Genomic DNA, 13,276 nt, shown 5'->3' with positions numbered 1-13,276 from the left:
ACAAGATGTATTTTTAATAGGTGTCATAATAAAATATTAAGTATTTCTGTTTTATCTTTATCACTTCTCTGTTCTTAACACAATATCCTGCTTTGTTTTTATTTTGTTTTTTCTGTAACTGTTACTGCACATGTAGAGGTTACTGCATCAATTATACACTTATGTAAGTGATGTCTATAGATGCATGTAGTCCAATAAAAACAAGTGCATTAAGAAAGCTGTTTGTTTTTTTTAAATTTAAATTTAAAAGATGTAAGAAAAGTAGAAGTAGTTCATAAAAGTAGAGTTATTGTGGAATTTATTCACACAGTAAACTTATAACTTGGAGGGCAACAAGAAAATTAAGAGCAGATCTGGATGATCTGAAAACATCTAAAAATTTATCTCGTTTTCAGCCACTTCACATTCGAGGGAGATCAGTTGCCATGTTTCCTTGTAATCAGCCCCTTTTTCACTGCTTTTTTCTTGGCAAATTGTTTTGTAGCTTGGTCCCGCCAACAACTATCAATAATGTGATTTAGAACAACACAGGAGTGTCCACACTGGATAAGACAAACAGCAATATAGCAAAAGGACTGGAATGTCAATGACATTCAGACATGGTAACCTTTACTGAGGTGAAGCTGTGGGGCGAGAGTTCAACTCTTTTCCAAATCTGAGGTGAGACAAATAACCACCAGTGAGCAAAGGATACCGACTGACATACAGTTACAAGTTCTTAACTTGTTGGACACGATTTTTGTAGTTTTGCCACAGAGGATTATAAGCTAAGAATAAAGATGTGACTGAAGTGCAGTTTCCGCTTTGTTGCATCAGTTAAGGAGTTACAGCCATATTTACATGTAGTTCCTGATATTAAGATGCTTAAAAATAATTGGACAGTTGACTGACCAGGTGAGGCCTGTTCCCATGTAAATTAATAACAAATGAAATGGACATAATATCTGAAGTTTCTTCCAAGTGTTTAATATATGTTTTCACTGTATTTTTTTTTCACTATAAATTGATCAAAGAGATAGCAAAAACTACAAGTGTCCAAATCTACAATCTGATTCATTCTTAAACAGAATAAATAGACTGGTCAGCTCAGCAGCACCAAAAAGGCATAAAAAGATGACAAGAGACAACTAAAGTGCATGATGACAGAATTCTTTCAATGGTTAAGAAAGACAACTTCACAGATGGCAATTTCCCAGGACTGTCAACTCTGTATATCCCAGTCTCCTGCACTCTCCAACATTTGTATTATCGGATGTCATTGAGAATGTTATGTCAAATGTTTCCACACAGCTGTGTTAACTCCTAAGAAACAGTTTAAGTTTACTTGGGTTATTTGTCCCATTGCAATGCAATACTCTGTTTTGTATTTCTTAAGAGTTTCTCACTTGGATGGAACCACTTGCCTTAAGTAAATCCAAAGAAAATGTTTTTTTAATTGACTGTATTTCATTGAAATAACACAAATGACACAAACCAAAGAGGATTCCTTAAAAACAACAATAATGAGACGAGAGCATCTTTGGGTGAAACAAGCCTGATCCACGGAATTCCCACCCAACACCTCAACAGAGTCAAAGGATCTGCAATATCCCTGTGCCAGACACCACAGCACACTGCATAGAGGACCTGTGCAAGGTTAGTGACCTGGACACCTCTGAGTCCAGTCTGCCAACAACACATGTGCATGTTTAACAAGCATACATGTGATGCATAGGGGATGGTCAACCTGCAAACAGCTAGGCAAAAGCAGGATGCCATATCCCTAACCTTGTCACCGCCACCGTTTCCCTAATAGGATCCAGTGGTAGCTTTCAAGCACAAGGGAGACCTACACAATATTAGGCAGGTGTTGTGAAGGATGAGTGACTACTGTACATTTCAGCATAATCTGAGCAAAGAATATTAAATACTTGAGGGTTTAAAAAAAAAACCCAAAGACAATTAGAAATATATTAGTCACAAATCCAAGGGATTTGCACGATGCTTACTAAGAAATAAATTAACGAACTTTCTGACTATTAAAACTTTCATTATAAGATTCAATCCAGTGTTTCACTTCGTCGTTCATATCATTTTGAAAATTAAATTGTGTTTTCTAGTGGCTGGGTTAGTAATAAAAATGAAGTCATGAGATCAAGGAATCCCCCATGATGCAGCACAGAATTAAAACCATGCAAAAAAAAAAAAAAAAAAGGTTTCCATCTGCTCGGCAATCATTCATTCCCTTTGGGCCCACATGATATCAAATGTAACTCCTCAGAGGAGTCTCACTTTAAGGGCACTCTGTGACTTATCAGTGCAAAAACTGCATCAATTACCCCGATGTTGTACAGTTACTGTTCATCTCAGATTTTGTTTTGAAATATATGCAAATACTTTACTCACCTAAGAAAAGTAAATTTATTATTCAAATGAAAAACAGCAACAAACAACAACTGAAATCTTCCTTTCATGCTGAAAATCCTTAAAAAACTAAAATAATATTGGTTTTCTGAACCATTCCTCCCTTTATTAATGTTAGGTATTGGCTTAACAGTCATCTGAACCCCCAAAGTGAATGTCACTCAACCCCACTCAGTGTTCATGTTGACTTTCCACCCGCCTGGAGGAGGGGGTTGAAGCGAGGGCGGTAGGTCAGGAATGGAGAGGAGCTGCTGAAGAATGCCATTTTCTGCTTGACTTTCCTCACTGTCTTCCTCGATTTTTAGATCTCTGCAGAAATAAATAATAGAATAGGTGAATTCATAATCAACAGGAGTAAAATTAGTCATGCGAGCCATGTAGAATGAGTGTTAAAACAAAAACGAAGGTACATACCCTTTACTACCGAGGGCAGCTCTCTTCTTTTCCCTTCTCGAGAGCCATTCTTCTATACTTCGTCCAGGCATAATTCTGTCCTCAGAGTCCTCTCTGTGTTGTCTTTCATCTGAGAAAGAGAAATTGCTCATTCATCTCAGCATATAGTAGTTTACACACTCATCTGTAGGAAATGTGCTCAACAAGTAGTACTTGTCTTTCTTTACTAGCAGTTTCTTTGAACTATTTTTTTCTGAGAATATTTAACTGCTGGTCTTTGTGGTTTCAATTCAGTAACCCCGGTTCTCTGAAAACAGTGAGGCATCTCACAACGGCAAGTGCTTTCTGGCATGGCCAATCACAGAAGCTCCTCCACCACCACATCCAACTAAGTCAAACCAATCACTTCAAGGACATGGGATACCCAACGCCCTTTATGATAGCCCCACCAGACATTCTCAAGGTACTTCTTCTCAGCTTTCAGAGTACCGGGATTACTCTGGTGAATGGACACTCTCTTTCGAACCTTACTCTGTATCTCATAATGGACATTGCAGATCATTCTCAGATTGCATACTCTAAAGTCCATAACACCACAATCCAGGCAGGTGGATAACTCCCACCCCAAAGGTCAGTATACAGCTAAGAGCACACGCTAAGCATCATTGCTCAACTAACAGCTGCACAGATGTCCCACGCATAAATTCCTTTAAAATGAGATAGCACATGAGATATCCAGTCCTAGGGTGAAATGAGCACACAGATACTCAGGAGGTTTCAGTATCTGGGACTCATGTGCCATCACACTAAAGAGCAAGCAATAGGACAGTTTCTCAAATATACCATTGGTCATCATAAAGTAAGTGTATGGAAAGAGTGTGGAATGCTTTCCATACGCTTACATACAAGCTTTCACATTTTACGAAGATCAACCTAAGAAGCTCTAATTCCACCAAGTCTGGTCAGGAGGAAGAATAGCATCCTCCTCATTATCATCTCTGTGGAGATTGATGTAACATCATCCTTATCTTCTCCAAGTTCGTCTTCAGAATTGAGGAGCTGGTTGAAGAAAGTAGGAAATCTTGGTTCTCGAGCATGCCTCCAAGCAAGTGCCAGCTAAGCTTGGTTTGTCACTGGACTTCACCACAGTGTCGGACCATTAGGACCGGCTTTTGAGGCCACTGACCCTCGCAAATGCCACTCCAGCATTGTGCTGCAATGCTCAGAGAAGCATGTTTAACATGCATACATATGATGCATAGGGGATGGGGGTCTTTCCCTGATATGGTGAAGCTACAAGCAGCTAGGCAAAAGCAGGATGCCACATCCCAAACCTTGTCACCACCAGCATTTCACTAATGGATTCCTATCATAGCCCTAACCACTAAAGGTCAGCTTTTACAGCTAGCAAATAGCTACTACCAGACTACCCTGATGGCTGCATCTGTAAACAGTTAGGTGTTCGAGGGCCGCTGACAAGCTCTAAAGATCTTCATGTGGAACAAAACAAGGATGCTGGTATGGAGCCAGGGGCAATTATAAAGGGGACGGACCCTGTTTTCTTGAAGCGATTTATCTGTCTTAGACATGGTGTTAGTGGAACTTCTGTGATTGGTCACACTAGAAGATGCTTTCCACTAATATACAGAGTGAGGTTGAAAAGAGAACACAGCTTTCTGCAACATTATATATTTAACAATTGTAATACAAAGCTAAAAGTTCATGAAAATATAACAATCTTTTTACTTTGATTAGAATAATATCTTTCCATTTGAAATGATCTGTGTATAATGCTTGCTTTGCTTTGGGGTCCTGTAAAGCGTATCACAAGGTAAACAGCACCATCTTCTGGTCACAGCTTACCTTCCACCTGTCTTTTTAAGTTAAATAGCTCTTCTTCTGTCATATGAGAAAATCTGCAGTTGGAGCCAAAATCACAAATTCCTAAAAAACAAAGAGAAAGAAAATCCAAATTTCATTTCATTTTTACTGATACTGAAGCATAAGCGAGATAACAAAGACCAAGCTAATTTGTGAGAAACATGATCTCTCTTTGCTTCACTGTTAGTACTCTCACTGAAACATTTTGGAAGACTTTTCAGGGATCCTTTAGAATAATAAGGAATTAAAATAGTCCTGCCTAGTAGTAACAATGTATTTCAGAAGAAAGAAGAACGTCCTAGAAGATTTCTTTAATATGCTAGATAAAAGATAAACACTGGTCAAAGTGACTCCAAGGTTCCTCACACTGTTACTGTTGGCCATGGTGTTGCAATCTAGAATTAGTGCAAGCAGCACTAAATAAAACAACTTTGCTATTGCTTGTATTTGTCAGTAGAGAATTGCCGGTCATTCTGATACCTTTTTGGAGAAACTTCCTGCAGGGCTTCTTTTCTTGCTCATCATTCAGAATAGCTGCAGAGTCTGTGAAGAGAAAATGCTGGTTATCATACACAGTTTATCACATATTATGAAAAAGCAATGCATAATTTTTCAACCACAGATTTTCATGGATATAAAAACCCTGGTCTCAGAAATACCTGCAACTCTCACCTCTAAAATTGTCAAACCAAGCTTTTTTTGCTCGGTGATGCTGAACACCATTCAGATGCTTTTTTCTGTTATGCATGTTGTCCTGAAAGGACCGGTCACAGTAGTCACAGTAGTACCTCTTCCCCATGGTCAAAGCTGTGTTCAGACTATTGCAATATCACCTTTTAAGCACCTGAAAGACAGTAAATAGTAAACAAAATCAAAACTGTTCTGAAATTACAGAGTAAAAGAATATGTTTGCTAAGTGAATAGTTTCGGTATGATGTAACCATCATACCGTGACTTTAATTAAGAAAACCTACATAATGCAGTAAGGAGCAACTGACCACTGTGCCCACGTCTATTAGATTATAACAAAAATATGAGCAAGTACATATGTAAGAAACCCTGGAGCGGTGTGTGAGTGAAAAGGGTGACAGGTGTAACAGTGAATATGCAAATAGTAGAGGTAGTGGAGGCCAATCATCCAAAGCAACGGACAGTGCACAAGAGAGATGAAGAAGAGAGTGCAGGCAAGTTGAAGTGAATGGAGATGAGTGTCAAGGGTGATTTGTGACCGAAGGATAGCAGCAAGAGTGAAAGGGAAGGTTTACAAGATGGAAGTGAGATCTATGGTTTGGAGTTGGTAGAAAGAAAAAAAAACAGGAGGTAGAGCTGGAGATGCTGAAAATCCTCACTGAGAGTGACTAGAATAGACAGCATTAGAAATGACTACATCAGAGGAACAGCTCAGTTTGGAGACAAAGTTAGAGAGGCAAGGCTGAGATGTTTTGGATATTTGCAAATGGGGGATAGTGGATATTATGGACAAAATATGTTGAATATGTAGCTCGCAGGCATAAGGAAAAGAGGAAAACCAAAGTGGAGATTCATGGATGTCGTGAAGGAGGACATGCAGAGGGTTGGAGGGCAATAATCCGCGGTGGTGATCACTACAGGGAGCAGCCGGAAGAAGAGAACGAGGAAGATTAAGAAGACGTATACAACAAAACGTTCATATAAGTTCACGTGTGTAAGCCAGGGTTAAAAATGCTTGGGGGTAAAAGTCCTTACACGACAAACTGGGACCAGCAGCACATCTACTGGCACAAACACCAGCGACCAATTATTTAGTTGCTATCTGTTTTGTTTTGTTTTGGGGGTTTTTCTGGAGGGTGGGGGGGTCTGAAACTACGAAGCATAATTGAAGAAGCACTGAGACTAAACACGTGCATACTAATCACACTTTCAAACCCAAAACAGCACAGCAAACCATACCTCAAATATGTATCCCTGATGAGATTATAACATGCCGATTACATTCTCGGTGGCGAAGGCTTGTCCTAACAAAAGGTACAAAACACCACCTCGAAAGCTCCTATCGGGTATCTGTTTATTAGCATCCCACAACCAAGCTAAAGCGGAAGTTTCGCCATAGCGCATCCGTTCCTGCGCGGTGAGTACTGAACCGTCGACATGGCGTTGGCTAAGTCTGTCTACAATCTTCTCTTCAGGAGGACATCCACGTTCGCTGTAACCATCATGGTTGGAGCTGTGTTCTTTGAACGAGTATTTGACCAAGGTGGAGATGCGATATTTGAGCAACTGAATCGCGGGGTGAGTGCGTGTTTTGGGCTTTTAAAGCACCTGACCTTGTACGCAGAGGGCGAAGCGGCGCTAGCGTTAGCCTAGCTAACTTGCCCGCTAAGTCGAGCGTTCAGTTCTTTTGACAACTTCTTCGTTTCGAAATGCCCATCAGTTGTCTGAAAACACTAACGTTACATTGCATGTGTTTTATTGCAGAAACTGTGGAAACATATTAAGCACAACTATGAAAACAAAGAAGAATAATGGGACACTGGCTGGGGCTCTATAAGGTTCAATGGCATATGTTGTCACATTTCCATTATCCATTCTTCATGGGCTCCACACCTGAATCAATTCAACATGGACGATGTGCTCAAAGTCATGCCCAGGCTATCGGCGGCTGCCAAAGGACCTACGAGAGCTGACAGACGGTCCAGACCCCGTGAAGATGGAGCAGTGGTTCCTGTCGCTTCGTCTCCTTCCTTGATGTTAATTGTAACGCCTTCATTTTCCTCACTGATTGTAAATTGTTAAATTAAACATGTATTTGTCTAACATACTTCAGTGTCTTGGGTTATCATGTTGAATATCTCTGCAAAATTTCTATGTCCTTTCACCATGTAGTTATTTCTAGTATCTAGGAGAGAACTCATGTTAACTGCATGTTTGCAAACTTTTACAACATGAATGCATATGCACTGACTATTAACTTTATGGGTTAGTGATTTTTGGCATCAGTTCTTATGTCAGGTCCAAAAAAAAGTTGTTTTTCTTCTTTCAACCTGCATTTAACCGGAAAAATGTATTATTGAGGCAGTCTCTTTTGTGTGGGTTACAGAGGCAGCATTAATCAGCATTATTTGATGACAAGAAAAACTGAAGGTCTTGGAAAGAATCAACACAGAAGCACACACAAGGTGTCTGTTTAATGGAAAAAGACGGTTGTCTAGTATGTATTTGCACAATTTGTTGTGTTATTGTGGGGTTTTCAGCCATGAGCTCTTAAGTCATTTGTCAGTGCTTAACAGTTTTGTTATCTCCTCCAATGAACATGCACGTCTTGATGGAGGATGGCACAGATTTTAAACTGAAAAGCTATCCTTTTCCAACCCTCCCATTGTTCCAGGCTTAGGAGCAGCACTAGCCCCCCCTCCCGCAAAGGTCAATGTTTGTGTCTTCCTGGTGAATGAACCCCTATTCAAGTGCACTGTTAAACCTGCATTAAAATGCTGATCACAAGAACAAAACAAAAAGCTGTTAATTCTGTAGTTTTCTTGTGGAAGTTATACAAGAACAGGAAATTTGGGAATTCTATCTATCAGCAATTTGAAGCACTTCTACTTCGTATGCTGTTAAGCAGGGAAAGAAATTGTGCAGAGGGACACACATAGACAAGCACAAAAGGCACCCAGCTAAATGAGGCAAACTGCCACATAACCATAAAACTGGTTTAGCCAATTTACCACTATCGCCACACTCACTGCATTACAATAAAACTGGGTCAAGTACATATAACAAAAATAACAGTCACATCACCAAAAGGTAAATGATTTTCAGGCTGCTAGATTTTATCAGTTACATTCATTGGCTAATACACAGCTATACAGTAGATAATGACTGATACTCAAACACACCTGTCACGAGCTTTCTGTTGTTGGTTATTACAGTTTGCCTGACTACAAACTAAAAGTAGGTGTGAAAAATATTTTAGTAATGGAAAATTTATACTTTAGAAAAAACTTGAATACAGACTCACACAAGATTGTGTGCTAATTAAATAATGTAAGGTAAATATGTTTTTTTTTTTCAGTCCTTGGCAGTTCAAGCAACCTTGCCAAGTCAACAAGTGACAACAAGTAATGGGATGTCGGTGTTGTTTGTATTGTAAAACTTCTTATTTTATCAGTTGTAATAATTAGAAATAATACTTGATCTCATCAAACTTAATAACTAAATGAGCACCCACTCTTAACAAAAAATGGAAACTAAACTAAAACAAAACACAACAACAAAGGCAAAAACACTATTTTAGCTCTGCTGCAAGCACATTTATAAGAAATCATTCTTAAGCAAAAAAGTGATTTATATGTTCACAATGCAGGGAAAGTGCATCTAAGCTCCAGATTCTGACAACGTGCTCTGCATATCACTATCATTCTCAGGGAAACAAACCTGTGCAGAACTTCTCCGTGGACATAAAAAGTGATTACGCTCTTATCCAGACATACATTGTATTACCTGGGCTTAAATGTATCCGGTGTAAGGAGGTCCATGTATCACTGAAGCTTACAGTGTACAGCCATCAAATACATACAGCTGCATGTGAGTCCCAGGCCAGTGGAGGGCACACTATCTCTCCCTCATACTTCCACCAACAAGAATCCAGGTATCGCTCATGACTCACTAATGGCTCGATTACCATGTGCTTAACAAAACACCGATACCAGGGTTAAGAGAGCTGTTACATACCCTGAAACAAATGTACTAGAAAACAAACATATAAACAGGAATGCTGGCTTTGTAGGTAGTCAGCCTGTTTAAGCCTAAACCTAATGTTAAAAAGAAAATGTAAACACATTGCACAGTATTTGTTGAGTATTATTTGAGATACACATAACCAGTGTTTTGGTCTTTCTCTGAATATATTCCATAACACATGCACAAAATGTGACATCACTGTGTTTACAGTTCAAATAGGCATATTTTCATGTGACAATGAAATGGCAATAATAATTTATTTTTAAAACCTGAAAATGTTTACAAATAAATAAGATGAAAACATTTGTTAGGAGATGAGCATCACACACGCACATCCACTATGTTAGTTTTTTTAGTCAGTTCAACTGTTAAAACCAATAGGCTAAGGCTCAGCGGTCAGTAGATGGCATCTTTTAACCAACCCCACAGTCTTGTGAGCCACAGGTTTACACCCAGCTCGGATAAGTATTGTATTTCAGGTGTGAGCATTTTTTCACAGACTGTCCTGAATCTTGGATCAATATCTTTCTTAATGTTGTAACCCAGGATGGAACTCTCTCCAACCGGCTGCCAGGGCAGGAAACGTCTGCTCTGTATCTTCTGCGCTTCAACCGCACCTCCACCTTCAATACAGATGTCCTTCATCTCAGCATTTCTTCTTCTCAGCTCCTCTACCTCCTGCTTCATTCTTTCTCTCCCATATGCCTCAACTCTGGCCCAGAAGGTACCATTAAAATACTGATAGAGTTTCCAGTCTGCCCCATTCCACTGTAGAGCTTTGGCTCTCATCTCACTATCCAAGTGAGACACGGATGAGCTCTTGCGAGCGTTAAGCTTAAAGTACAGGATGTCCTCCATTGTCCAACAGAGCAAATCCTTCAGCAGAATAAGAGACTCTTCGAAATATTCTGCAATGAGGACCAGATGAAAACGTCTTGATAAGTTCTTAATTTCTGTCATGACGCGAGGATCATCAGCCTCGAGGTTGTTATCTAAACCAAAGTCGAAAAAGAGCAGATTTTTTAGATAGAATGAGTTGAAAGCCTCTGGACTGTAGAAGGGCCAAGGGTTGTTCAGAAACTCTGCCAGCTTGTTTTCACCTCTGATCCTCCACGTAAGGGGAACTGCTTTGTGGTAGTAATGGAAGGAAGATTCAAAGAGATCCACCGGGTCACGCAAGATGGTGACGTACACGCTGTCTGGAGGCAGGAGCTTGGACACTTCTTGATAATCAAAGCGCATGTGGTTGCAAACGATGTTGAAACATTCTCCAGGTTTGTAGTCCTTCACCTGGGAGCACAGGAACGGCGATGGGTAGAAGAAGTCATTGCGTCCATCAGGAAATGCAAACCTGAGCTTGTGCTTTTCTCCAAACCTGAAGAGGATATTGAGGATGGTGCTGCTAGCTGTTTTATGCGTCTTCATAAACATGATATTCACTTTGGGTGAGCACTCTTCTGAGTGAGACTGCTTGATCAAACTTTTCTTTTGTAATTTTGCCACACCGAGAGGACACGTGTCTTCTTGGGAGTCGCTGTAAATATATCCAATAAGTCAGTTTACCGAGTTTATCTTATCTTATCTCTTATCTTTTGTGAACAAAATAATGATTTCCTTTGAAATATTTACCTGAGTTTCACTTGGTTTGGGTTTCTTAAGCAGTACAGCGCCACCATGACGTTGGTCAGTAAAACCCATGGAATCAGAACTCGTAACAGAGCCTTGCATTTAGTTGCTTTGATGCCTGACATTATGTGAACCGAGAAGAAACCTGAAAATGAAATCAGAGGTGAGGCGAGTATAGAGGCGAAAGGCAAACACAGCTCTGAATTTACATACTTCATTTGATTTTACTGTTTAACTGCTGCTCTCACAAGCGCCAAACAAATCAATGAACAGCCAATGTACGCATTTGTGGCAGGAACATCTTGCACAAAACCCTACTAATTACCTCCATTTTCATTTTTTATGGCAACAGTAATGAATAACGACTTATAAACATACATGCAATTCATATGTTTTAATCTGTCAAGGGGAAAAGCTTAAAACAATGTCCATATGATAAACAAGGAGGGAGGTACAGACTAAGCAGATAAGAGAGAAAATTGCTGCATCGTTCAAATAAAACATACAGCCCCTTTGTTGACACTATACACATGTTTATGGTTTTACAATTTTCTCTTCAACAAACAGCAGAGAAGAGAAACACAACACTCTTTACTGTAACAGCATCGTGCTCAAAGAAAACATCTCATGTGAAGTGAAAAATGACTGGACATCACGTTTCTATTGCGTTTCTGTTATCGACACGGGAAAGATGCTCACTTCTGATTAGCCAGCTAAACATTCCAGATAAAGGGAGTCAAGTGGTGTCATGTGACTCTGGCTCATTTGTACTGACTAAATATTGCTAGTGATAGCAACCCAGGTATGAGAGTATTTGCTGAGTGTGTGTCACCAAGTAGCAAATAAGTAAGTCGAGTAAAGACTTTCAGCCTGCGTGTAAATGAGACGGTGTTGGAGTTTTTCTAGCAAAACGGAAAGTGAGAGTCTGACTTACCTGAAGATGACAGCATAAGAGGTGTTAGGCTGAGGTTAGGCTCCCTTCTAGACGTTGAAATCGCATTTGTCCATCCTAGAAGTGGTATCTTATTGGCCGCTGGATAAAGAGGAAGAGGAATTCTCCTCCCACAGGGGCAGGTATGCAAAGTAACCTGGACCTGAAGGACACACCTCTGTATAACTGTTGTAATAGGCCATAAAAAACCTATCAAGCTAAAAAGACGTTGCTCTAAAATGTGTTCAATTCATGTGTATATGTACAAGTATATGTTATGATAAATATGTTATGGCTTTGATGATAGTGCATTGATGAAACTTCCAAATATAAGAGGAGGTGCATAACTCATAGTATATATTTTTACTGAATTATAGAAGTGTACTAAACTCTGTGCTAGCTCCAGTCACATTATTACCTCTGCCAGACTTTCTTAAATATTTTTTTTAGTCTGAAACAGACTGTATTAGCCAAATATTATTTAGCAGTTTATAATAAGTAATTGTAGTAATTAGTACTAACTAGTTTAAGTAAATTTCCTGCATTTAACCATCGTATCCAACCAAAGGGAGAAGCTGGTAAAGTCAAAAGTAAACACCTTAATGCTGTTTAAGAGAACTTGTTGGTCCAGTCACATGAGCACTGGTTAAGTCATAAAGCATTTTCTTTTTATATTAAGCTATATATTAAGATTTGTATGTCAAGTCAGTTCTCTGTGACCACATACACATTTTATTAGTACACATGTTATTTACTATCCACAGTTTAGAATATATGTAGCTAGGATATACTGTTTCAAAGCTTGTACAAATGTTCATGGATGCAATTTGAACTCCTGAAAACACAAATCTTACTGGTCATTCATTATGTTTACAGTTACAATATAGAATGTTGGTGTTCAGGTTAGACATGGTACAGTTTGGATATAGCCGTGTGTGCTGGGCTTACTGACTGTTTTTCTTCTGTCCCTAGATACTTGGGCGCAGGTGCTGGCTCAGCTGCTGTTGCAGTTTACTGAATTATCTGTTCCAGTAGGTCACATCAACTTGGCAGAGGGAGCCCACTCCTATGTGGCAACAGCTATGGCTGATGCCACTGACATCAGAATACGTCAGAGGGTGATCCAGAGTATTTCACTAAAAGATAAGAGCAGGGTTGAACCTATACCAGCTTAGACTGGATAAACGTAGGAATGCCTGAGGCAGGAGCTGGATATTAAATAGCTTTTAGGGAGCAAAAGACGATCTTAAAATAGTCATTCGTCTTTTATTTCCACAGGTTTTTAAGGTGACAGATTTTAAAACATTACTTAGTAATGCCCTTATT

At 39.4% G+C, this 13,276-nt stretch overlaps 3 protein-coding genes across 3 annotated transcripts; 1 reads left to right on the top strand and 2 right to left on the bottom strand.

Annotated features, from left to right (window-relative positions):
• Positions 1-323: 323 nt before the first annotated feature.
• Positions 324-6,754, bottom strand: zmat5 (zinc finger, matrin-type 5). The gene is made up of 6 exons (XM_063478555.1): positions 6,607-6,754; positions 5,350-5,521; positions 5,158-5,220; positions 4,660-4,740; positions 2,818-2,926; positions 324-2,712 (listed from the first exon to the last, which is right to left on the bottom strand). Exons 2-6 carry the CDS (start codon positions 5,474-5,476, stop codon positions 2,565-2,567), a joined length of 528 nt encoding a protein of 175 aa, XP_063334625.1. The 5' UTR covers positions 5,477-5,521; positions 6,607-6,754; the 3' UTR covers positions 324-2,564.
• A 19-nt stretch (positions 6,755-6,773) lies between these two features.
• Positions 6,774-7,474, top strand: LOC134630840 (cytochrome b-c1 complex subunit 9). The gene is made up of 2 exons (XM_063478557.1): positions 6,774-6,945; positions 7,132-7,474. Exons 1-2 carry the CDS (start codon positions 6,805-6,807, stop codon positions 7,177-7,179), a joined length of 189 nt encoding a protein of 62 aa, XP_063334627.1. The 5' UTR covers positions 6,774-6,804; the 3' UTR covers positions 7,180-7,474.
• Positions 7,475-9,789: 2,315 nt separating this feature from the next.
• On the bottom strand, positions 9,790-11,144 carry gal3st1b (galactose-3-O-sulfotransferase 1b). The gene is made up of 2 exons (XM_063480262.1): positions 11,023-11,144; positions 9,790-10,927 (listed from the first exon to the last, which is right to left on the bottom strand). The coding sequence occupies exons 1-2, from the start codon at positions 11,142-11,144 to the stop codon at positions 9,790-9,792; spliced, it is 1,260 nt and encodes a 419-aa protein (XP_063336332.1).
• Between the last annotated feature and the right edge of the window lie 2,132 nt (positions 11,145-13,276).

The sequence above is a fragment of the Pelmatolapia mariae genome, linkage group LG7 (assembly GCF_036321145.2).
Source record: "Pelmatolapia mariae isolate MD_Pm_ZW linkage group LG7, Pm_UMD_F_2, whole genome shotgun sequence".
In the NCBI taxonomy this organism is placed as follows: domain Eukaryota; kingdom Metazoa; phylum Chordata; class Actinopteri; order Cichliformes; family Cichlidae; genus Pelmatolapia; species Pelmatolapia mariae.
This window is presented reverse-complemented; position numbering and strand designations above follow the sequence as displayed.